The sequence below is a fragment of the Manihot esculenta genome, chromosome 15 (assembly GCF_001659605.2).
Source record: "Manihot esculenta cultivar AM560-2 chromosome 15, M.esculenta_v8, whole genome shotgun sequence".
In the NCBI taxonomy this organism is placed as follows: Eukaryota; Viridiplantae; Streptophyta; class Magnoliopsida; order Malpighiales; family Euphorbiaceae; genus Manihot; species Manihot esculenta.
The window spans coordinates 8667442-8694249 of NC_035175.2; the positions used below are offsets into that span (position 1 = coordinate 8667442).

At 35.0% G+C, this 26808-nt stretch overlaps 4 protein-coding genes across 4 annotated transcripts; 2 read left to right on the forward strand and 2 right to left on the reverse strand.

Moving 5' to 3' along the window:
• The first annotated feature begins 1402 nt into the window (after positions 1–1402).
• LOC110601741 (importin-5) lies at positions 1403–12988 on the forward strand. Its single transcript, XM_021739005.2, has 20 exons — positions 1403–2837; positions 3272–3475; positions 4666–4770; positions 4883–4948; positions 5056–5220; positions 5385–5459; positions 5565–5719; positions 6160–6295; positions 6381–6450; positions 6550–6677; positions 6779–6835; positions 7091–7276; positions 7373–7465; positions 8583–8668; positions 8772–8838; positions 8919–8985; positions 9061–9197; positions 11004–11095; positions 11188–11254; positions 12392–12988. Exons 1-20 carry the CDS (start codon positions 1608–1610, stop codon positions 12551–12553), a joined length of 3348 nt encoding a protein of 1115 aa, XP_021594697.1. The 5' UTR covers positions 1403–1607; the 3' UTR covers positions 12554–12988.
• A 1106-nt stretch (positions 12989–14094) lies between these two features.
• On the forward strand, positions 14095–16427 carry LOC110601704 (ethylene-responsive transcription factor ERN1). Its single transcript, XM_021738945.2, has 2 exons — positions 14095–14792; positions 14908–16427. Exons 1-2 carry the CDS (start codon positions 14774–14776, stop codon positions 15771–15773), a joined length of 885 nt encoding a protein of 294 aa, XP_021594637.1. The 5' UTR covers positions 14095–14773; the 3' UTR covers positions 15774–16427.
• Positions 16428–16581: 154 nt separating this feature from the next.
• On the reverse strand, positions 16582–19474 carry LOC110601703 (tubulin alpha-5 chain). The gene is made up of 5 exons (XM_021738944.2): positions 19180–19474; positions 18481–18695; positions 18184–18383; positions 17293–17801; positions 16582–17087 (listed from the first exon to the last, which is right to left on the reverse strand). The coding sequence occupies exons 1-5, from the start codon at positions 19290–19292 to the stop codon at positions 16775–16777; spliced, it is 1350 nt and encodes a 449-aa protein (XP_021594636.1). The 5' UTR covers positions 19293–19474; the 3' UTR covers positions 16582–16774.
• A 2228-nt stretch (positions 19475–21702) lies between these two features.
• On the reverse strand, positions 21703–25993 carry LOC110602385 (mitochondrial dicarboxylate/tricarboxylate transporter DTC). Its single transcript, XM_021739885.2, has 6 exons — positions 25687–25993; positions 25362–25445; positions 24840–24901; positions 24320–24681; positions 22204–22418; positions 21703–22086 (listed from the first exon to the last, which is right to left on the reverse strand). Exons 1-6 carry the CDS (start codon positions 25804–25806, stop codon positions 22030–22032), a joined length of 900 nt encoding a protein of 299 aa, XP_021595577.1. The 5' UTR covers positions 25807–25993; the 3' UTR covers positions 21703–22029.
• Between the last annotated feature and the right edge of the window lie 815 nt (positions 25994–26808).

The following is a 26808-nucleotide window of genomic DNA, read 5'->3' on the forward strand; positions in this document are numbered from 1 at the left end:
AAAATTTTAAGAGCACATCCCCTGAAAGGCGAGTGTGATTGTGAATCTTAAGAGCTAAGACTTAAGAGACAGCAAGGATATGGAATGGGCCCACCAAACCAAATCTATGAGCCACTCACTCACATTTGTATGCTTACTGTAGCGACATACTTCCACCGCAGCAGAAAGTAGCCGGATCAAAGCCCCGCCTGATATAGTTCCGCAAAGTTTTTTTTATTAAATTATAAATATTATTTATTCACACTAAATTAACTATTAAAAAATAAAATATTTTCAATAAATATTTATACATACACCATGCCTTTGCATCTCTTCTCAAAAAAGTACTCCTTGCATTTCAAAATTATGTGTCGCTCTTAATTTTTATAAAATGTAATAACATCATGTTAATTCTCTTTTTTCCCCCTCATTTTCCTATTCATTGTCTTTTAAATATAGTTTATGAACAATGATTTTATATAGCTAAGTACTTTATGATTATATTTTAATCTTATGCATTTTTAGTGGTCAATCTCCAAGTACTGTGATAAGAAATACAAATTGGAGATGGGTATATCTAATATTTTAAGGTATAAATAGAAAAGTTTGAATAATCAAAATTTAATTAAAAATTTATACTTATTCATGACAACTAAATAATTTTAATACTAAGTTCAAATCGTAATATATAAATTTTAAATTATTAAAATCAATTAAAAATAAAATTTAGTATATTAGGTATGTAAAAAAAATAACAAGCTTAATATATCAATTAAATAAAAAATATTTTTTTATTAAATATATTCATGGAGGCCCAAAGCACCACATAAGAGCAAAATTAAATCGGACAGCGCCTCTGCTAGGCCCTTTTCAAGCCCGAGCTTATTCGTCTAACTCTTAACTACAAGGCTAAATTGACAACAATAATTTCAAGTAAACTTAGAATGAGCTTTGACTAGACTACTTTTTGCAATTTTCTATTTACTCATTAATCTTATTTTATAATTGATGTTTCAGCAAAATAAACTATGAAAATTATTATTTTAAAATGTCTAATAATAACTTAACCCTTGTGTGACTATAGACAGAATTTTAAACAATTTTATATATAAATTATAAAATTTAGAAATTCTATCTTCAAATTTTATTTTTTAAAAAGTGCAGTTTTAAATGTAAAATAAGAATAATTAACCATAATCATAAACCTAATACACAATTTTTTTTGATCTATAGTTTTTCACGCGATCAATATAAAATCCAAAAATTCATTAGTAAAAACAATGAAAATCACACACCATTATTTTTATTGAAATACCAAAAATTAAATATATATAAAAAAAAAGGAAAACCACCAACAACAAAGTGAACACAGATTAATGCTTATGCGTAAATTCCAGCTAATCTCCCATTCTATGCCTTCTCTCTCTTACTTTGCCCTAATCAAATTTCTCGCACTCCCTTTCTTATAATTCTCCTCTCCTGACCTTTCTCCTTGCTCTTTCCGCATCTTTCACTCCCACTCTCTCTCCCTCGCCCAAACCCAAAACAAACCAAAAGAGAGAGACTTATATTCCCTCGCTCCACAGAACTCATCGCACAAGAGCCACCAAACCCTAATTCTCTATACCATGGACGATTCAACTCAGCAACTCCAGCAAGCTCAACTGGCCGCCATACTCGGCCAGGACCCTGCCCCTTTCGAAACCCTAATCTCCTCTCTCATGTCTTCCTCCAACGAGCAACGATCGCAGGCTGAGCTCGCTTTCAATCTCTGCAAGCAGACCGATCCCGATTCTCTCTCCCTTAAACTCGCTCACCTTCTTCAGTTCTCTCCTCACGCCGAGGCTCGCGCTATGGCCGCCGTCCTCCTTCGCAAGCTCCTTACCCGCGATGACGCTTATCTCTGGCCTCGTCTCTCCCCTGCAACGCAGTCTTCTATCAAATCTATTCTCTTGACTTGTATTCAGCACGACCAGACTAAATCTATTGTTAAGAAGTTGTGCGATACTGTTTCTGAGCTTGCCTCTGGTATTTTGCCTGAGAATGGCTGGCCTGAGCTTTTGCCTTTTATGTTCCAGTGCGTTTCTTCTGATTCTCCAAAGCTACAGGAATCGGCGTTCTTTATTTTTGCTCAGTTGTCTCAGTATATTGGCGAGACGTTAGTTCCGTTTATTAAGGAGTTGCACTCGGTATTTTTGCAGTGTTTGGGATCATCGCCGAATTTTGATGTTAAGATTGCGGCCTTGAATGCGGTTATCAATTTTATTCAGTGTTTGAGTAGCTCGTCGGATCGGGATAGGTTTCAGGATTTGTTGCCGGCGATGATGTCTACGTTGACTGAAGCTTTGAATAATGGGAATGAGGCCACGGCGCAGGAGGCTTTGGAGCTTCTTATCGAGTTGGCAGGTACAGAGCCAAGGTTTCTGCGTCGGCAATTGGTGGATGTGGTTGGTTCCATGTTGCAGATTGCTGAGGCTGAGAGTTTAGAAGAAGGGACTCGCCACTTGGCTATTGAGTTTGTTATCACTTTAGCTGAGGCAAGGGAGAGGGCGCCAGGAATGATGAGAAAGTTGCCACAGTTTATAAGCAGGTTGTTCGCCATATTGATGAGAATGTTGTTGGATGTTGAGGATGATCCAGCATGGCATAGTGCCGAGACCGAGGACGAAGATGCAGGAGAGACCAGCAATTATAGCGTTGGACAGGAGTGTTTGGATAGGTTGGCCATTTCATTGGGTGGGAATACTATTGTTCCAGTGGCTTCTGAGCAGTTGCCTGCATATTTGGCTGCTCCGGAATGGCAGAAGCATCATGCTGCCCTCATTGCTCTTGCTCAAATTGCTGAGGGTTGTTCCAAGGTATAGAAATTGATACTCATTTGTGTTTGTGGTTCGCCTGATTTAAATTGCAAAAGATGCAATTGGAATGTGAATTATAGGAGAATTGCTTCCTAATCATATTCGTTATGTTAAGTGTAATTTGCTATTTCTGGATATTCTTTTGCGATTGGAAGTAAAATGCTTAGTTATATTCTTTTGGGAGCAAATTTGGTTACTGATATGAACATCTTTAACGAAATTGTTAAAAAATTTTCAAGTTCATTATATTTCATGGAACTTTGAAATATCAAGGCTTCTAAGTATAATATTAATAGAATTTCTGGTTAAAAGTAGTTCAAATTATTATTGTTGTAGTTTTGCTAAATGCAATTAATTTTTTTTTCTATTATATTTTATTAACTAGGTACTCCATGATGATTAATATCATTTCTACCTTGTATCCTGTGCTGTAGGTAATGATAAAAAATCTGGAACAAATTGTCTCAATGGTTCTAAACTCATTCCACGATCCTCATCCTCGTGTGAGATGGGCAGCTATTAATGCAATTGGACAGTTGTCCACTGATTTGGGTCCAGATTTGCAAAATCAATATCATCAAAGGGTGTTGCCAGCACTTGCAAGTGCAATGGATGATTTCCCAAATCCTCGAGTGCAGGTCAGTTACTGCTATAACTTAGAGTTTATTCTGGATTATTAATTTTGTATTTAGCCTTCGAAGTTTTGTGTGGAGAAGAATTTGTTTTAAATTATGCATAGGTTTTTATGGTTAAGTGACTTAAGTCCCTTTTTATAAATTTGAATGCTGTTGCTTGCGTCTCCTTGGTTCACATGATCTTTATGATTCCAGTAACATTAAGATAAGAAGGGATGCAAATAATTCTTAGCATTATCTTTTTCTAGGCTTTATCTTGACTCGTCTCCCACTCACTATCCATATTCCGTATTCCATTGCCATTATATTTCTATAGAGATTTCAATTGCCTTTTGGTTTCTTTTTGTTTAAAGGTATGTTAGGTGTGTAAGGTATTCATTTGTTCATATGTTCTACTTTTGTGAGTCTGTTCTTCTTGCTGGATGTAAATTAACTTTCTTGTGGTATAGATAAGGTGGAAATTAGGTTGCAGTATGTTTTAGTGTGTCCAAGTTTAATCTGCCCCATATGCAAATGCTTGGATATCAGACTTTTTTGTACAGTAAGTATTTGAAGATGGAGATTGGGGGTCTTATCAATCTTGTTTGATAATTTTTCCTTCCACTGTGAATGTATTTGATTGTCATAATGCATAAGCACGGTATGCAGATGCATCAATACCAGTCATAAATAAGAACTTGCATCTGCATTAAAGGGATTGTGTCAGGAAAAAAACCCCACTTGACATATTTGGAGTTGAAGCCTTGAAGGGGTTTGAGTTAAAAAAAAATCTGCTAGCATATGTGAAGTTCAAGGGGTCTGAACAAAAAAAATTCATATTAGCTATTATTGAAGTGGCATCTGCATGATTTCACCTCCTTTTAATTAGAAAAAAGAAGATTGTTGAAATTTTAATTAGTTCTATTGAAGCCATTTAGTCTTCTCCTTCATTTCCCTGTTGGTGAATATCTTGATCATTGCATGTGCAGGCAGGAGTTTGGTACATATGTGAATACTCTAAGGATCACTGTTCATTCTGCTTATTCTACTAACTATTATGCATTCTCTCCTTTGCTATTATCATGACCATACGATCTCTCTGTGTATGTCATGCATGCGTGTCCAGTTTGTACAACACTTCAGTTCATGATAGCCGGTCTGTGCTGAAGTTAGTTTTGCAGTGATGTATTGTTTGTTGCACTCTTTCATGTCAGGCTCATGCTGCTTCAGCAGTGCTCAACTTCAGTGAGAACTGTACTCCAGATATTTTAACGCCTTACTTAGATGGCATAGTGAGCAAATTACTTGTACTATTACAGGTATGTTAAAACAAGTGTTAGTAAGACATTTTTAATCATTTATGTGAATTTGCTTTGATGAGAGCAGATTTTCTTTTTTCTTAATATTGATTGTATGTACTATGTACTGCAGAATGGAAAACAAATGGTGCAAGAGGGAGCCTTGACTGCCTTGGCCTCAGTTGCTGACTCATCCCAGGTAAGTTATAAGTCTACAATAACGATAACAATAGCAATGACATTATTGTTGTTATTTTGTGTTGTGTACTTGTGTTAGGCTTGATCTAATAGTATCTAGTATTGCAGGAGCATTTCCAAAAGTACTATGATGCAGTAATGCCATACTTGAAGGCTATCTTAGTGAATGCAACAGACAAATCTAACCGTATGCTTCGTGCCAAATCCATGGAGTGCATTAGCCTGGTTGGGATGGCAGTTGGGAAGGATAAATTTAGAGAGGATGCTAAGCAGGTAGGTACAATTATGTGTGGGAGTGTTTCTGATTGGCCACATTCCATGATGATGATCTTCTCTAAGTGAGAAGATGATGATCATTTTTTCTTTTCTCCTAAGAATTGGCACTACCATATTTTTTAGTTTTCGCTTAATTTTTGGCTCTTTTCTGCTTTTGCAAGGTTATGGAAGTCCTTATGTCTTTGCAAGGATCTCAAATGGAGACGGATGACCCAACAACAAGTTACATGTTACAAGTATGCTTTTATCTCTGACAAAAATATGAAGGGAATTTGACAAATTGTCACTCAGTTCACTTTCTTTTCAAGATTATCTTATAAGGGTTGCTTTACAATTTTTAGGCTTGGGCCAGGCTCTGCAAGTGTTTGGGGCAAGATTTTCTTCCTTATATGACAGTTGTTATGCCACCTCTGCTTCAATCTGCACAGCTCAAGCCAGATGTAACCATTACATCTGCTGATTCAGATAATGATATTGATGACTCAGATGATGAAAGGTATTTACCTTCCCTCCAGGAGCTTGGTTGACTTCTAATGGGAAATGGATGTGTCTTAATGGGTTTTAGTGTGCTCAAAATGTGACTTCTACGGTTTTCTTGTCTACTACCAATTGTGTGAGTTGAATTTTCAGCCCTACTCAAAAGTATGGATTTGCTGATTTTCACATATACTTGTGTAATTCGTACATCTTCTCTCTCTCTCTCTCTCTCTCTCTCTCTCTCTCTGTTTTCCCTTATTTAAACAGTAGTAGGATTTTTTCAATCGCACAAAATTTGCCATTTTTTGTAGTGCGAATGTCTTCTCTTAGGTTTTTACCTCCTCTCCCTCTCTCACACATTCGCAGGACAAGTATGAATGTGACTGGAATACATGGTGTCATGGTTGTCTTGCATGAAAATTTTTTAATATTTCATTAAGAGTTGTGTTCATGTTGCAGTATGGAGACTATCACCCTTGGAGACAAGAGAATAGGGATAAAAACTAGTGTCCTGGAAGAAAAAGCAACTGCATGTAACATGTTATGTTGTTATGCTGATGAGCTTAAGGAAGGCTTCTTTCCATGGATTGATCAGGTTTGTTTAAATGAAACATGGTGTGCTTTTCTCCTTCGCATTACCAGCAATATGACAACAATGTAATGGTGTATTTGCCTTTCAGGTTGCCCCAACCTTAGTTCCTCTTCTGAAATTTTATTTCCATGAAGAGGTCAGGAAAGCAGCTGTTTCAGGTACACATAGTATTTTACTTTTGTTTTCCTTTTCTCTTCCTTTCATGCCTCTGGTTGGGCTTCATAAATCCTTGCTGAAACATTGGGTTCTGTCTATAGCCATGCCGGAGCTTCTGCGTTCTGCAAAATTAGCTGTAGAGAAGGGGTTGTCTCAAGGTCGCAATGAGTCCTATGTAAAACAGTTGTCTGACTATATTATTCCAGCTTTGGTGGAAGCATTACATAAGGTTATAATTTCTGCATATCCAGCAATAGGATAATGCATAATTTTACTGCTATTATGATGTTTACTATGGATGATGGAGTTCAATTGCAATTTCACTTGCAGGAACCTGATACTGAGATTTGTGCAAATATGTTGGATGCATTAAATGAATGCTTACAGGTTCGCCATACTGCATTTTGAGGTTTTGTTATGTCATTTTGGGGGTTAGTGTTGTTATTGCAATAAGAAATACTTGGGAATGTTCTGCATTAGGTACTGGACCCATGAATTTATTGGTATTGCAATAATAACATATTTGAGGTCTTGAATTTATTTTTCTAATATAAAGAAAGAAATATTGTTTAGGGATCATGCACATTTTGGCCTTCCTGTACTGTGAATTCACTTGGCATATATTTGTGTTTCCTCTTTCAGATATCTGGACCACTTGTTGATGAAGGTCAGGTGCGATCTATTGTAGCTGAGATAAAACAGGTGATCACAGCTAGTTCTAGTAGGAAAAGAGAGAGAGCAGAGAGAACCAAAGCTGAAGACTTTGATGCTGAGGAGGGAGAGTTGATTAAAGAGGAAAATGAGCAAGAGGAAGAAGTTTTTGATCAAGTTAGTATATATGCCTGAACAATTTGAAGTATTTTAGTCTAATTATAATCTGTAGGATTTCATTTTTCTTACCTGAATACTCTTTTCTGTTTCCAGGTGGGTGAGATCTTGGGAACTTTGATAAAAACATTTAAAGTCTCTTTCTTGCCTTTCTTTGACGAGCTATCAACATATCTTACTCCTATGTGGGTATGTTCTGCAACTAATTTTGCAAATTCCCTTTCTTTGATTTCTCACTTGTCATTCAGCTTTTATGTCTCTGTGCTTTTTTCTGTTCTAAAGGTTGACTATTAATAACCTTCTGATACTGTTGGTATGAGGCATTACTTATAAGTTTTTAGTCTGTTAACATTTTCAACAGTACAATTAACGGAATGATCTAGCTTGTGCCTGTCACTTTATTTTATCATTTATTTTTTTTGGGAGTGGGGGGTGGGTTGGGGAGTTGTTCAGGAGAAGTACTAGGGTACTTTATCCATATTCTTTAGTTTTTACTTGTCATGACAATTCACATCTAGTGGTTACGCTGCTTTTTAATTTTGGTGCTGTAACATCCTGCATTTGTGAATTCAGTAACTGGAGCTGCCCTATTTTGGAATGCTTTTCTAGCTTTGATTCTTCAACAGTAAAGTTTATCCCTTCGCTATCAACGTAACAAACAACTGTAGCGGCCATGTAGTCAAGCCAGTTGGTTTTGTTATTTTTGTTTTTCTTCAAGTTCTGGGTCATCTTAAGGATTTCTAGTGTGAAAGATTACTGTTGCAGATCTCCTAAGGGAAAAATAAAAAGCATCCAATTCCCTTGAAGTTTTCATGTTTTTGTATATTGAGCCCTAAGCTTCTATTTGGTCCGACTGAGGAACTTAATAGACAAAATCCCATAGTTCTGTGTCTGAATAGACAAATAAGCAAAGTCATGGCCCTTATGATTGTTCTTACTGTCTACTCAAGATTTTTTCTGCACTGAGTTGGTCTCGTATGAATGCTTAACAGCTTTTGAAAAAGTCATCCATGTAAATTTTAATACAAATTCAAACGGCTTCATGTGGGTAATAGAAGTTGAGGGGATTAATAGACAAATAAATACTCTATTCTCAGGGGTCTCATGGTGGTTTATTCCTTTTCCATGCTAGAAAACAAAAAATTTCCTCCTGTTGCATGATTTACTTTGGAAAATTTTCAAAACAGGTTGGAAATTCAAACCATCATTGACCTATATTGTGCTGAATGTTTTGTTATTTCTTATATATATGTTTTTTAACTCTTACACTTTTGAGTTACCATACCTGATAAATTCCATTTTGTAGGGCAAGGATAAGACTCCTGAGGAGAGGAGGATTGCAATTTGCATTTTTGATGATGTGGCAGAGCAATGTCGTGAGACAGCGCTTAAGTAAGCTCTTTTAGATGCATATTTTAGATGCATAATGTGCATGGAGTAACTAGTTAGTAGTAACACTTGATTGATGCTAATTGTTTCCATGTGGTCGGTACAGATACTATGATACATATCTTCCATTCCTATTAGAGGCTTGCAATGATGATAATCCTGATGTTAGACAGGTCTGCACTCACTTAGCTTTGGCAATTTTATACATCTCAGGTTGATGATATTCTCATCAGATTCTATTATTATTTCTCAGGCAGCCGTATATGGACTTGGAGTTTGTGCAGAGTTTGGTCGATCTGTATTTAAACCTCTTGTCGGAGGTAAATCTAGTTTTTATGAGTGAACTTCTTTTTGATTTTTTATGTGAACTAACATTTGTTTCTGGCTTTGGTCAGAGGCTCTATCCAGACTAAATGTTGTGATAGGGCATCCTAATGCGAAGCAACCTGAAAATGTCATGGCATATGATAATGCTGTTTCTGCATTGGGAAAAATTTGCCAGTTCCATCGTGAAAGTATTGATTCAACTCAGGTACTTAATGTTTATGTTGAATCTGTCTATATAGTCAATTATATTACTGTTAAAGAGGATGTGCAAGCGCATTTAGTAGATAAATGTCCAAAAGTAGGAAGATGCGACAGTAGCAGCTGGTTACTGTTACACTTGCACCATCACTGGCAAAAAAATTGCCCCTGAATTATTGCTTTCATTTTCTATCTGCCCCCACACGAGTAGTGTGATGCTGCTGGTTGCATCTCCATGAGAACCTTCAGCTCTTCCTTGATTGAGCTGAGCATTTGGTTAGTTTTGTTCCATGTTGAATTCGAAGGCCGAAATCCTTATTGTAGGTAACCAAACCAAAATGATGAATTTTAGTTTGGTTCAGTAATTCGGCACTTGCCTACCTTCAAGTTTTAATAATCAGATTCATAGTTACTTGGAATGTGGAATGCAACAAGCTGCAGGGTTGGAAAGCAAACACGATGTGCCACATGGTTATATATTGGTATTGAAGTAGGCTTAGGTGGTTCGCTCTTTTGGAATGAAATATGTCAAGCAATTTGATTTTTTAAATATAAGTTGATCTTTTTAAACTTTTTATGCATTTATTGCTTATAATCTTTTGTTTTACGTAATTCTTTTAATTGATTTTTGATAGTTTTAGTAATTGAATGGCTAGCATATTAAAGTTAAAATAGTAGTTCGTAAGTTATTAATTGTATTTGTCCTAATTCATTTATAATTTTAGATTAATGAATTGATGTTGTTCTCCATAATTTTTTAATCTTTTAAAATCATAATAATCAGTTTTACCATGTTCTTTAATTTTCTTGAAATGACTGGTAATTTAAGCTAATTAATATTTTTTGCAGATGAATCAATTAATGATTCTCTATAATTTTTTAACCTTTAAAAAATCATAGCAATAATAATTTAGTGTCATTTTATTTAATTTTCATGAAAACAGTAGTGATACATTCTGTCTGCTTCTCCCAACACAATTAATTCTTCCCAATTAAACTAATAAACATCATGTGACGCACTATCTCTTACCCAATCAAATCAGTCCACTCTTGCTAATCCACTTCTTGTTCTTATATATTTATTCCTTTTCCTCCTTTCTCCTCCCTTTCTGGCGATTCCTTTCTTCTTCTTCCTTGGGTTTCTTCTTCTTCTTCTTCAATAATTGCTAATAAACCATGCTATTTTCACAAGTTGGACAGCAACCACAAGATAATGTAAGTTGACAATATTTGTACAAGAGTGTTTAGAACCGTTGCTGTAGTTCATTTACTTATTTGCAAATGCAACCATAAATCCAAACCAATGGTAGAATTTTTTTTCTGTTCAATGGGAGATGGAATGAGCTCGCTAACAATTTTACAGTATGCACTTCACATGACTTTATATATGATTTTATCATCAGATGTCATTATTAGATGTATCTAAACATCTTATTGGGAATGTGTTATTTGTGTTTTTGTCTTCCTTAACAGTTACGGAGGTGTTTTGACCTCCCCTCCTTTTCTAATTGTAATTTACCTTTTCCTGGTGACTTTTTCAAAGAAAATTTGCATGTGGAATGTGCACACATATGATCAGTAATCTGTCCTGGGTAAAAATTGAGGAAATTGGAAAACTATTTCCCTTGTATTTTGCCACGGTTGAAAAAATATGGGAATTTAAGTGAATCAAGGTGGATGAAGTGTTAAAAACTTGAAAGAAATTCATTGGTGAATATGAAGTAGTTTCTTGAACTTTTCTGATCTCAATATGGAGTTTGCGGGTATTTTTAGCAGTTTTCAGTGGTTTTGCAACTCCCTTCATGTTTTGCAGGTTGTTCCAGCATGGTTAAACTGTTTGCCAATAACAGGTGATTTGATTGAAGCAAAAGTTGTCCATGAACAGCTTTGTTCAATGGTGGAGAGGTAAGGACTTAGGTTCTCTATGCTGTCTCCTCTGATCTGTTTTTTCGGTTTGTTCTTTAGTTATGTTCCCACATCTTGGCTTCCACCTACAGGTCAGACAGTGAGCTTCTGGGCCCCAACAATCAGTATCTACCTAAGATCGTTTCAGTATTTGCAGAGGTTAGTCAATTCAAAAGTAGATTTAGGACCCGTACAATTCCTAAATTTCAAAATATTGCAAATATTGTTTTTCTAATCATCCTGGGGCCTCTTTGTATGTGTAATCCATGGTTCTATCAGAGTTATGAGAGTGTTCTCAAATATATGATCTAATGTATGCCAGGATCTGACATTACTAACATTGTGGTTATGTCCTATATCTGCCATATCTCATCTGGCAGTTGAGGTATTTTTGGCATGAAGATATCCACCTGCACCCAACTTTTGAACCACTCTAATGTCGTTGAGAAGTAAATGGTTGCTGGTGGTCAATTCTCTTTTCAGCATTCCAGAGTCTAAAACCTGGATCATACTGGTTGGTCTAATAACAAGATAAGCTGTAAATTAGTCTCTAGCAGTTGCTATGGATATTCTTAAACCTACATATGGTCTGACCTGAGAACAATTGATCCTACCACTGACCATGATCTGGAAAACCCAATATAGGTCTGGCTGTTTGAATTGAGCAGATTTAAATAAGGTGATGATGTGATTTAGTGGCTTCTTAAGCTGTAGCATCCTCTTCCAAAATTGAACTGTTCATATAGATGGAACTGTGATAATCTGATTGGAATTAAATTAATGTCCCTTTCCTCTCTGTCTCCGCCTCCCCTCTTCATTTCTTTCTTGGATGCTTGACTCTTTGATCAGAGTACAGCTATATGTATTATTCTTTTTGCCCTTTTGCATATTAGCCTCAGTTTTAAACTAAGAATAAAATATAAAGTTTAAACCTTTATATAATTTAAAATTCTCCATAGTTACAGTTGGACACTTCATCACTTGACTAGTCAATTGAAAGGGTTTGGAAGCATGTACTGTATATTATTAATCGGAGTAATGGAATTGAAGTTGAAACTTTAATGTGTTTGACCAAGTTACAGCTGCATCATTTTTGTTTCAAGTTCTAATTTGCTGGCTAGTGGCTATTTCTCTGGATCAATGACTGATTTTATTTACATCATTACCAGTAATATTTTTTATTTAATCTGCCAATTAATTATTTATTCCAAAATTTTGATGTGGTACATTTGTAAGTGAAAGCTGCCTGCCTGCAATTTTTTCCACCCTTCATTGAGAGAGCCACCTTTATTATAGGTTCTATGCGGTAAGGATCTGGCCACAGAACAAACTGCAAGCCGAATGGTAAACCTGTTGAGACACCTTCAGCAGACTTTACCACCAGCAACATTGGCTTCGACTTGGTCAATGTTGCATCCCCAGCAACAAATGGCATTGCAATCAATTCTGTCATCATAGTCTGTGGTATGGCATCGGCAAGCTCTTCTCAATATTCAGTCTTCAGTCAGTCTGTGTGAAAGTATATTTATTACCCATTCTTTTCCATAAGATGGTTCCCATCATTTGTTTTTGCCTGATGTTCTGCACAACCTGGTATCGGTTGGATGGAGTGTGAAAGCTGATACATTGAGATTGAGGTGAATCCTTTTTTGTAGAATGTGTATATTATTTATAATTGTTTATTTACAGTTGGAATCAAGTCAACGAGGAAGAAAAGAAGTGTAGGTATTTGTGTTTTGTTTTTTTAACCATTTTGGTTGGTGCGTGAGGTTGGAGGGTTGTCATTGAGGCAATTCTTGTCGCAGTTTTGGTCGTATTGTGTTATTGGTTTCATACAAGATTTACTTGATTGTGATCATGTGGATTGAAATTTTAAATGTGATTCTTTCATTATATTTGCGATTTTGATTTACCGCAGTTGGTGAAAATAAATGGACCACATTTGCTTGAATGCAAGCTTAACTTTCTTGCTGTGTGCTATTTTATCTGAAATGTGAATGAACAGCGTGATTGAATGGCATTCTGGTTTGGTAAATTTGTGGAAATCACTAAACTTGGATTTTGTGCATCCCTTGAATGAACCGTAATGATAGTGGCCTTGGAAGCTGCGGATTAAATACTGTCCTGATTTAAGTAAATTATCATTTATATTTTTGGTCTTTGGAGGAACTTACGTCTTAAAGATTATGCCATTATGGTGATGCACCCCTTAAGGTTGCCTCATTTTAAGGTCTCCTGAAATACTCCTGTGAAAGAGGATTTAGGGTCTGGGAATTAAGGAACTCATCCCTTTTTTCGATGGAAAGAATGGAAGGGATGAAAATAAACTCTTGTTTGGTGAAGAGGTAGAGTTATAGAGTAGGAAATGGAGGGAAAAAAACTATTTGTTAAAAAACTATATTTCTAATTTTTTAAATTTTATTGAAATTGGGGTGACATAGATGTTATATATTTTTACATTTTTATCATTGATATGCTTTAAATATCATAAAAAAGTGGATTATTCTTGAATTTCGAATGATATAAAGAGGATCGGTTTAATGTTAACATATTATTTAAAGTATAATCGTAAGGATTAAAATATACAATATCGATAAATCTTACTATTACTGTATCTGAACGACCATTATATATATATATGTGTGTTTTTCACATAAATTTAAATAGAACAATTTTTTTTGAAGAAGCTAAAACAATTATTTTGTATAGAAGTTTTTTGAATTAAATATATGGTGTTTCTAATTAAGATAGAACAAAAATATAATTAAGTTAACATAATATTATTATATTTTTATTGTTAAAAATAAATTTTTTAATTCATTATTGTTTATTCAATATATTGTCTTATTATGTTAATTTTTTAAAACAGATATTATGTAAGTTTATTATTTTTTAATTTAATATGCCTCGAAGGTATGTTTTCTATTTTTAATTAATTTAATATATTTTCAGTAAAATTGTTGATTTAATGCAACTTTACATGATTGTTTTTAAAAATAAAATGTATAAATTTAGTGAAATTAAATTTTTGTAGTAAACTAAAACTATGTTAAAAAAGATGAGAATTATTTAAATAAAAAGAATTTAAGCATAATTTTTTTTTGAAATTTATGAAGTTGGCTCTAAATCGAAATTGGAGAATTCTCGCGCAATCCTCAGAAGATTAATATGTCCTAATTGTCCTTGTTGCTCATAAATGTGTAGTTCAAATTTTGCAAATGCTTAATCGTAAAAATGTAGAATAGATATATGTATATGATTTTTGCAGATATTGGGTTTTCCTTTTCTGAAAGGTTCCCATCATCCAGTTGTTGAAATTTGAGGACTCCAAGTGTCTTTCCTTCGTGCTTTCACCATTTTCCCCTTTGTTTTTTCGTTGACTAAATGAGGGAGAGGACAATCGCTCATCTCTTACACCATTAACTTTTCCCTCTTGTTTGAAAATGGCTTGCATGTCTTCATTGGACCTGGAATTCTCCAACTTTGGCATTATTTATTAAAGATTAACATACAAATTAATAGATTTTTCTATGTTAAATTAATGAGTTTTATATTAAGGGGAATTATTCAATGCTCCTGAAGCACATTCCTTCATTAGAAAATTTTATTTATTTATCTGGTGTGTTAACTCAACTTTGAGAAATCAGTCATCCTTACAAGAGAGCAAATTCAAACGACATGCTGACAAGAAATAGAGGTAGAGGACGATACCTCCCACTAACATTACAACAGTATACAACTCAAAAGCTTTCACTATATAAATAACCCTTCTATCTTTCATATAGTTGCTTTTCTTCTTCATCATTTTGCAGATATGGAGTACCAATCTAAAAAGAAGCCTAGAGCGGTCTCACCAGACAAAAAGAGCAAGTTCAAAGAGAGGAGCACAACCAACAATGGCAAAAGCAAGTTTGTTGGGGTCAGACAAAGGGCTTCTGGGAAATGGGTAGCAGAGATCAAAGACACTACACAGAAGATTAGAATGTGGCTTGGAACTTTTGATACAGCAGAGGAGGCAGCTCGAGCTTACGATGAAGCCGCTTGCTTGCTTCGTGGTTCGAATACTCGAACCAACTTTACCACCCACGTTCCTACAAACTCTCCTATCTCAATCAAACTTAGAAATCTCCTTAATCACAAAAAGATTTTGAAACAAAACTGTCCTGCAAATACCACCTCAAAAACCAACATCGAAGCAAGCACTATGGTTAGTACTAGGAGCAGTATCAATAGCAGCTGTGAAAATTTCCTATTCAGTAATTGTAGTAATAGTTTTCAATCTGGTAATAACAATCTCGATTCACTGTGCACTGGTGTGAAACAAGAAAATTACCAGATGTCTGATGATGTATACAGACCAGGATTGAGCGGCGGCGCTGGGGGACTCGGACTGGCTGATTCATCTCAATTCTATTATTCTTCATGGCCATTCTCAACTGGGTTTGATCAGCTTCCACTGATGCAAGAAGGGATGAACTTGCCAAAAAAATTTGGTCTATTACCTGCAGTTAATGAGTTGGAATTAGCTGAATTTGAAGGAATGAAGGTAGAAAGGGAGGTATCAGCAGCAGCGTATGCGATGACTGGAGTAAATGACTACTTGGTGAATACTAATTATGATCCCAGCGATACACTCTGGGATGTTCCCACTCTGAGCCACCTCTTCTGTCCTAGCTGATCCTCTCTCTCTCTCTCTCTCTCTCTCTCTCTCTGTGGTATTTGATGCAAGAATGTAGAGAAGTATAGGCTGATATTTTTGATAAATTAATGAACGAGTCTAATGATGCTGCAGGGAATTTGATAAGAGTGGTTATCAGTATAAGAAAACTTACTTTGTTTCACGCTTTAGATTTCAAATGCTTGTGATACCAACTTTATGGCTTAAAATCTGGGAATTCTTTCCTCAGTTGCTAGGCATTTTTCACGTATTACCTTCTGCATTGATATCCACAAGTTAATTTCTACACTGTTAAAACGGTGCTTCAACATGCAATTTCAACTGCTTAATTTTGTGGTTGGAGAAGCATATGCATGCAGAAGAGTTTTCAGATTTGCAGTTGTTGCACAAAGAGAATCATCCATTGAGATATTTAGCTCTACATGCTACGTAATTGAGATTCATCTCCTAGACATAAGTAAAAATTCATGAATAAAACAAAAGCTATTCTGTACGCCAATCCTATGCAAGTGTAACAACTATAATTGAAGCAAACATCTTGGGTTACAGTTTGATTGCGGCCATTAATTGTGCTGCAGCCACATCTTAACCACTGCTAACAAACAAACTGTTCTCATCGGTACACAAGCGGTCTTAATCACCTGACGCTATACTGCGAGGCAGTCAGCATCTAAGGATGGATAGCAGCCAAAGCCTTCATTTTAGAAGGGAATAAGATGTAAAAATGAAATTTTTGGCATGACTATGACATAGAACATTCAATGATATTATATACCAAAGGATGAGGGTGGAATACAGCTCATAAAAATATCTCATGAAAATGACAACTCTTTATTTCAAATATCAGACTTGAATACCACAAAACACATTTACTTGGAACACATGCACAACAATTTTACAGCCAGTAGTGCTAAACGTCAGAAATCATAACAATTATGACAAGGATGATCGCAAATCTTCATATACTGAACTCCAAATATATATGATCCTGCAACAAGTTATCAATAATCTTCTCCTTCGTCTTGGTCATCTCCACCTTCAGCACCAACTTCCTCATAATCTTTCTCAAGGGCAGCTAGATCTTCACGGGCTTCTGAGAATTCTCCTTCTTCCATGCCTTCACCAACATACCAGTGAACAAATGCCCGCTTGGCATACATTAGATCGAATTTGTGGTCTATGCGAGAGAACACCTCAGCCACAGCTGTGTTGTTGCTGATCATGCAAACAGCACGCTGCACCTTGGCAAGGTCACCCCCAGGAACTACTGTTGGAGGTTGATAATTGATACCACATTTGAAGCCAGTTGGACACCTGGAGAGTTAAAAGTAAAACAATCTTTTCATCAAATTATGTAGGACAATAAGACAATAGCTTAAAATTTCAAAAACTAGGCATCAATGTGAGAAGACAAAGGGCAAAAGGGAAAGTTAAAAATCATTTGCGAATGAAATCCAAAATATTAGTCCATCAGCAAAAGAGAAGTTCCCTTTTTACAGTTGCAAGCATATTTTCTCACCAGTCAACAAACTGAACGGTCCTTTTAGTTTTGATAGTGGCAACAGCAGCATTGACATCTTTGGGAACCACATCTCCTCGGTACATCAAACAGCAGGCCATGTATTTCCCATGCCTAGGATCACACTTAGCCATCATGCTTGAAGGCTCAAATACAGCATTTGTGATTTCAGGTACTGACAACTGCTCATGATATGCCTTCTCGGCTGAGATGACAGGAGCATATGAAGAAAGCATGAAGTGGATACGAGGATATGGTACAAGGTTAGTCTGGAACTCCGTAATATCTACATTAATGGCTCCATCAAACCTTAATGAAGTTGTCAATGATGATATAATTTGAGATATCAGTCGATTCAAATTGGTGTAAGTTGGTCTTTCAATATCTAGAGATCTTCGGCAAATGTCATATATAGCTTCATTGTCTAGAAGTACAGAAACATCTGTGTGCTCAAGAAGGGAATGAGTAGAGAGTACACTGTTATAAGGCTCCACAACTGCAGTTGAGACCTACAATCAAAGGGAAGTTAGCTATTGCTGAGTCGTACAATTCAATTCTCTCTCTCTCTCTCTATATATATATATATATATATTTTTTTTTTTTTTTCTTTAGATTTGAAATAATAAGGTTGTATCCAAATTCACTGTAGGCTGTATTTTAAACTGAATAAAACAGCCTTCATTAAAACAAATAGCAAGAGTATCCATATTTCCATACACTAAATTGCTGACAACAAAATATGTTATTTTGTTCATCAATCATGCCTTCGTCTAAAAATGCATATGACTAGTTGTTACTGTAATCATGCTTCCATAGACAGTCCCACAAAAAAAGAAAATGAATGCTACTGTATGAGGAATCCAAATACTGAATTTTGAGTATTATAAGTACCTGTGGAGAAGGGTATATGGTGAATCCAAGCTTTGATTTCTTTCCATAATCTACCGATAGGCGTTCTAATAACAAAGACCCAAGACCAGAACCAGTTCCACCACCGACAGCACTAAACACTAAAAACCCTTGTAAGCCAGTGCAGTTATCAGCCAATTTCCTCACTCGATCAAGGCAGAGATCCACAATTTCCTTTCCAACTACAAGCCATAAGCACATAAATCTCATTCCAACAATACTCGCGAACATATAAAAGCTACTCGCATAATGTGGACTTTTCGGAATAAATTCTCTCACCTGTGTAGTGCCCTCTAGCAAAATTATTAGCAGCATCTTCCTTCCCAGAAATAAGCTGCTCAGGGTGGAAAAGTTGCCTATAAGGTCCAGTCCGAACCTCATCAATGACTGTTGGTTCCAAGTCAACAAAAACAGCTCTGGGCACATGTTTGCCTGAACCAGTCTCACTGAAGAAGGTATTGAAAGCATCATGTGCAACACCCACTGAAGTGTCACTGCACAAGACATTTAGATTCATAAGCACCCAACACAAAGCACAATCAAAAGGGGAAAGAAAAGGAAAGAAACACGAATCAATCGAATCAATAGTCAGAAAACATGACTTGTATTTCTCAGTAGAATCAACCCTAAAACTTACAGGATAAAATTTCATTAGACAAGAGGGGGAACAAACCTAAACATTAAGGCACTAATTGTTAGAAAAATTCAAGATCCAATCAGAATTCCACTTTAAGGCTCAAATGCCCAAAGAAAACATATAAACCAATGAAGGAGAGGGGAAGAACAAAAAATCACATAGACAGCAGATCCCAAAATTACAGGAACCAATATTAAGAAAATAAACAGACAGAATACAAATAGAACAGATAAGACTTCTTGATCTTACAACTTCGACAACCAATTATACACCATACTTAAGCATTAAACGCTAAAAATAAAAAGGAAAAAAAATTTAAAGAAAAGAAAAGGGTATTTAACCTGGGCATCATGCCATCTGGGCGGATCTCGTGCTCCAGGCAGTACAGCTCCCAGCAAGAGTTTCCAACCTGAATTCCTGCTTGTCCAATGTGTATGCTTATTATTTCTCTCATCTCTCTCTCTCCTCCTCAGTGATGCTTCTTTAGCTATGAACTGCAACAATCTCTTCTCTGCTATAGACTGTATCACTGCTTCTTCTTGCTGTAGAAGAGATGAAAATTATAAGAGAAAAAAAAAAGATCTTTCCTTGTCTGTCCCTCACAGCTCTCACTTTCTTTTTCTGTTGAAAGCCAAAGACAACAAATGAATGCAATTTGATATATCAATTGGAATCCGAGAGAGAAATAGTGGGACCCCCCTAATGTCTATAAACCTATTGAATCCAGCTTGTTCGGGTCCCACATTTCCTTGCCGGCTTTTCTGAAAATGCTATTTTAATCCCTTCATTTTTCCAGAAATTTTTAATAACAGTCCACTGCTTATATGAAAATGTCTGAGTACATAAAAATTATATAATATAAATAAATAATACACATAGCATGGGCAACTAGACTTTTTTTGTCCAATTGGAATTTATTTATCTATATACTTTCTATTAAATGAATGATAAATATTTTCTTATTTTATAATTCTTTAGATAAATTAATGATAAATATTTAAAAGAAAAAAAAAACTGTGTAGGACAGTATACAGCGAGTTGATGTGGGTGACCAGCAGCCAAAATGACAAAGAGAAGAGCAAACATGAACGTGCATGAACCTCCATATCCTGTGGTTTTTGGATTCTATCGTTCCCTTGCCGGCGGTTGCAGCAGCAAAGTTGGCTACAACATTTATTAACAACTCTTCAATTATCCATGAGGATATTTTTACGTATTTATTTTATTATTATTGCACTCTTTATATCTACAAAGCCACGAGCTTTTCAGTTCAGTCAAGATCATCATATATATATAAGAAACTACAATAATGTCATTGCACATGAATACCAGAGAGAAACCAACTCATATTCTTGAGCAATTTGTTCTCTTCGTACCAGAAATGACCCAATAATTAAGCATTTTTCTTATTTCCCCACTTTCTTAATCATCTTAATTATTTGATGAGGCTAATATCAACATTCCATATAATTAAGAAAAATAAATTAAATTAATTTTGTCATTTTCTTATCCCTGAATCTGCCCCCTTTAGTTATTGGCCAAATATATTATATAATTTCACACAATTCAGATTCTGATTACTACATGAATCATAGTGGCTTATGAGAACAAAGCTTTTACTACAGAAAGCAGGCATGAAAGAAGTGAAGCAGCAACAGATAGCTATTGGAATATGGCATCGTATGATCACTCTTCTGGGAATGCTGATGCAAACATTTTGTATGGATCATCTAAAGGCTACAGTGTTTCCAGGGCGAGAAAACACTGCCTGCATCATCGTATCAAGTTGAAATGCTGTCAGTGAATTGGTTAACATCTTCTAAATGCTGTAATAAACATATGATTCAACATTTTGCATTACCTGGTAATCCTCGAGCATCTATGACTTGAATGCTGCAGCACAATAGTCGAAGTAATATTCCCATATCCGACAGAGAATATACATATGTTGTAATATAAAATTAGTTGAAAGTATGGAGAAACTCAAGTTAAACAGCCAGCATCCAAGAAACATGTTAACATATCTGCGGGACTACTGAGGAAAGTTCCACGCAAAAAATGGGCTCAACCCTTATAACTTTAACCAAATTGATAAGACGCATCACCTTCATGAAATAAACAATTATACATTTTTATTTCTATACATTTAAACCTTTAAAACATCTCTTAACATATTCCAAGATGATTTCACAAATCTAATAAATAAATAATTTAAATGTTTTAAAATATTTTTAGAACAATTTAAATTTAAGAAAGAAAATTCAATTAATATAAAAAAATATAAACTAAGTTTTAATTTCAAAATTTATTCATTATTATTATTATTATTATTTCATTAATAAAATTTGATACTTGTGGATATATTAATATATTGAAAAATTTTTTTTAACAAAATTTACTATTTAAGAAAATATATTAGTTATTTTTTTAATTTTAAATTAATTAATCATTCTGTTATGAGAAAATCTATTAATTAATTAATTATTTCATTAGTTAAATTTATTAATTATTAGTTAATCATTTCATTAATTAAATTTATTAGCTAATCGTTGGATTTTATTACTCAGTCGTTCCGTCAGTTTTACTGTCAGCGTCAAGCAAATACACTGGCGTTCACCGGCATTACTCTGAACCGAACCAACATTTGAGTTCAGTTAAAATTTTAATCGAAAACTGTAATTTATATTGCTGCTGCTCTTTTTTGGTCCTCCTATAAATTACAGAAGAATTGAATTAATAGAGGACGTTGTGACGAAGAAGAAGAAGAAGAAGTACCCACAAAACAATCCATCTTTAGAGGACTTTGCTTTGTAGTTGTATTAAAAGAATGGCAACAAAAGCCAAGCGAAAATGGCAAACTTTTGTTTCAGGAACAACAGAATTTAATATACCCTTTCTATCATCCAAGTACACAAGTTATTTAGCTTTCAATGTTCTCTTCAAAAGGACCTTTCAATGAGAAACTCTTCTTGAACTAAAAAACAAAGTCCAAAATCTGCCACTGCCCTAAAGATAAACAGTTCAATCAAATTTTGGAGATCCTACCTCAATTCACTGTAAAAATTTCAAAATAAATTGGTGGGATGTGTGAGGGTTGTTAACAACCACCAAGACCAGACAAAAATTACAACACAGGCAACAAGTATCATTATTTAATAGCTACAGTCAATTGAAATCTCCTCCGCTAAAGTCTACAACCCCGCAGATTTCTGCAGCTTTTGGATCTGGTTCAGGAAAATCCAGGTCATCTGCAAACGGAAACAACCAACAGTTAGAACTCCAGAAAACATACATTACGTTTAATCAATCAGCTCAGGTCCATGCCTGTATGTCACAGGCACTGAGAGACACATAGAGATCATTACCATGACATGTGGAGCAATTCTAACACAATATACAGGGAATCCTGTGTAGAATTTGAATGGTCCTCCTGACTTAAGAGTCTTCATGGTACAGTCTAAAGAACCAGTGTAGGGATACTTTCCCTCAGCATCAGGTTGCATTTTCTGAATTTGAGTTTTAACATAATCAAAAGGAAGACTGCATGCTGAAGCAAAGAACCCTGAAACAGAACTTGCACCTGAGGACAAAATAAGTTAATTATTTAATCATACACCTGCCAAGCATTTAAAACTTCAAAATACATGCAAGGTATAGTCAACATTGAACTCTGACTAAGGGTTTTCAGACAAGAGTTTCTAAAGGGAAGAGAATGTCCGACATAACAGGAAACAAAGATTGCAAGGAGCAACTCTTCTACTCCAATTGATTGCCAAGACATTCAAGTTATTATTAAAAAAAAAAAAAGAAGAAGAAAATCTGATAACAACATAACCATTAGGCTACTCTAGCCTTTATACTTTTACAGTTTTGCTTACACATAAACATTCTGAACACAATGTAGTTCTTTTTGTACCATTCATAGTATGCATCCATAAGGCACCTGTTGTTTCACGATATAACATTTTGTAATATGAACTCATACACACACAAATGGGCATGTGCACTAGTGTGCGCAATAGCAAAATCTCTAATGCAAGGACAGGAAACAGCCCAACCTCCTCAATGTTAAAAAAATGATAATATTACATATAGTTTAACCCTGAAAAGAATTGAGTAAACTAGAGGTCATAGGATACGACATAAAAATCCATGTTGCACAAAAAGAGAGAGAGAGACTTGCAAGCCAATGATCACGGATTGGAAAGCATATCCTCCAAGAGGTCCATGAAAAAGTATAAGCTCACAACATAAACCTTCAGAAGGTGTTTTCAACTATGGCTACAAGATTAAATAAAGAGATTTGGTTCATTTATTATATGAAACTCATTTGTAATTTCTTATTAAGAAAGAGAAATGGATGACTAATTGAGACAAATAAAATCATAAAATTTTAACTATATAAGAGACTTTGCTGATTGTATTAATTTCTTCAAGACAAAGGGCATATCAGAAGTTATGAACTAAATGCTTCACATGGATAAAATGAGTAAGACTTCATCTATTTCAACAAGAAATGCTTCAAAATCATTAAACAAATCTGCCTTGTATCTATCAATTCTCAGTTGCTCTTAACTGACCTCTTTAAGAGAACAATAATAACAACTTGTTAGAAAATAAAATAAACCCAAATTTTGGACATCTAAGACCAGACCCCAGATTTTTGACATCCACAAACAAACTCAAATAGCACTATTGGTGTTGTGATAAAAAGGGGAGGAAGAAGCAAATTAGATAATTTAGAAACAGAGGACCTAAATATACAGAAACAAAGGGCATCAAGAAATAGATGACCTTAATAGCAAGTTAGTATCCTTTTTTTTTCTTCAAAAAGAAAAAAAAAAGCAAGCAATTTCAGAAAGATCCTGAAACAAAGGACCCATATATGATATAGCTCTATTAAAAAGAGGATAATTCCAAATAAACTAGGAATAGAGGAGTCCAACAAGCAGTAGAGATGAGAGAAATAATGAGAAAAGATTGAAAACAAGGTATAAGAAGAGGGAATAATGGAGTATGAGTATTGAAAATGGGAACACAAGATGTGTATGATCAAAGGTACAGTGGTTTTGTGAGAATCCAGTGATTTTTATGATTAGTACCACCAATTCTGGCAACTTCCAAATGTATCAACACCAGACTAAAGTAGATTTGCAAATTTCTAGTCTAGTAGTAGAATCTTTTACCCATGGAAGTGCTAGTAAGAGATGGAAATAAAGGACTGAATTCCTAAACCCTTGTGCCTAGATCATGCATCTAGGCACATAAGGCAAAAGCCTATTAAAAGTCTCGCAAAAAGGTGTTAGGGTTGGAGCCTTGTGTTCATAGCAGGCCTTTAAAAACTTCGGCTAGAACTATGCATTTGGCTAACTCAATATTTTGGTAAGGATTAAGCATAAGAAACAAAGTTGAGATCAACGTGATAGGTACAGAAAAAGAAATGATATCTATTCCACATGTATATATATCCAGTGATCTTACCTAGCACTGTAGCAGCTTCACCAAAACCAAGGGAATCCCTGAAAAACTCCACACTTTGATCATAAGAAGCAAGCATCCCCATGTTCAATGCCATTGCCCTCACAACAGTAGGGCCTGCACCTTTCCAGAGTGCCAAAACTCCTTCATCTGCAACAATTCGGTAAAGGGCATGGAAGGCATTTGTGTAATTTCGGCGCTGAGCAGCAGGCAAAGTGGCATCAGCCTGCATACGGATAAGTGCTAGATCTGCTGGACTGCCAACAGACGCTCCAATAGCACCAGCTGTCAACCCACACAAAGCCTTCTGATATAGAGGAAGAGGCTTCCCATCATTGGCTTCAATTGCTTTGTTGGTCAAAATCCTAAGTAAAATAAACCAAAAAGATTAGTCAATATTACTCAGAAACAAATTATTTTACATTTTCACGAAGATAAACCAACTTGGAAGTCATGACAGGTTAGGCTTGAAATTTTGATGAACAGTAGAGTTGTCTTGCTCAATATCTTGTCAAACACTTACTTGAATGATCCAAGTCGGGCAGTTGTATATGTAGCTTGCCTGAGTAGTCCAGCAGATAGGCCCTGATCAAAATATTGTTATTTTAGTGAGTAATGCAAGTCCACATCCTCACTAGAGCAACAGGACATATCTCAAATAGAAAAGATTCAACAATTTCATTCTCATTTTCACCTCATCTGTTCCAAGAACAGCAATTTGCATATCTATTATTAAACTGATGATTCGATAGAAGCCCCATTGTATCAAAAGAGAGACAAGGTCTGAACTTGAAAAATTAGACCCGGTTTACACAACACATTTCAATCTGGCATTGAATGGCCCCAGTTTTGCCAGTCTGAAGCATTATCTTGGCCACCTCAAATTTTCCACACGAAAAATTACGCAGACAAATCAAGCAGTGACAAAAAAATCGAGCCTCTTAACACAGATCTTACAACGATAAAATCTAAATTCTACCATTCAATTAGACCAAGAGTTCATAATATCAAATTTGAAAAATTCAGTTAGCTAAAAGAAGCACACCTTGTAGAAGGCACCAACACCCTCCTCCTTTAGCATGGTCTTTGTCACCTGACCCGCTGAACCTTGACCTAATTGAATCCTCACCTATACCAAATCCAAAAGAGAAACAATCCATCAAAAAACAAGGCAAGTTCTTCCAACTAAAAGCAAAAAAGAAATAAACCCTTTCAATCCATAAAATCCCAGATCTAAAACCAACCAAAAGGACCAATTACAACTCAAAAACATTCAAACTTTAAGTCATAAACAATTGCAAACCACAGAACTGATCTATAAATACACGAACAAATCCATATGGATGCAGAAACAGGTAATAAGAATATACCTTAATCATATCTATGGGCTGAATGACACAGGTGGCAAGCATGCCTGAGGCACCACCATTAACGAAAGGCTTAACGGTAGGCCAAACACCAACTGGTTGAGGCTTCTTCTCTTCTCCCATTACTGTGGTTTTTTCCCTTGGACTCCAGACAACTGCGAGAGAAGGCTGCGTTCAAGTGAGCTATGAAAAGGAGGCGAGGACGTGTGAGAAAGAGAAGCAGTGAATATAAGCTCTTCCAAATTTTTTTTTTTTTTTTATGGAAAGCGAAAAATTGTGGTGCCTTTTACAGAGAGGGAATCTTTGGCACGAAAAATATTAATATTGATTTTATTTCAGTAGAATGCAACACCTACTCAATTTAATTAGTTAGGCGTCAAAATTCTGGGTGGTGGATTCTTTGTGTGGACGATATTACCCTTTATTTATTTATTTTGCATTTTATGTGTTGCTACTTAAATTTAAAAAAAAAAAAAAATCATATTTTCGTTTATTCACGGATTGGAATATATATTTTAAATAGATTTACGTTAAAAATTTCAAATTATTTCAACATAGACGATTAAATATTTTATATGCACTAATTTCGAATTTCTCTTGTAACATATTTGATAAAAAAAATCAATTTATAAAAAATTTAAAAGATAGATGTTGACATATAATTTGTATTCTAACAAATTAATTATATATATATAATATTTTTGAGGAGGCTGTATAAAAAATTAAATTTCCTATTTTAAAAAAAATATGATGAATTGGATAATATAGTAATTTCGAGGCTATGGGGGTGGTTGCATTAAATTTATGATGGAAGTTCGGAGCTGGTTCGGTTAGCGCAAAACTGTCTTCAAATCAAAGTATCCAATTCCGTTTTCAAGCTTTACTTCAAAATGAAAAAGGCCAAAAAAAAAAAAAAGAATTTTTTGGAAAATATAAAATATAATGATAAAATGGATCATATGGTGTGTAAATTGCTATGTTAATTTAAAGAAAAAATAATTTTTATAAATAAAAATACACAAATCTAACAATTATTTAAAAGAAATAATATAATTAAAAGAAACTATAAGATGCAATTTATTAATGTATCCTGCTCTTCATATAAATGTTTTTTATTCCTAAAAA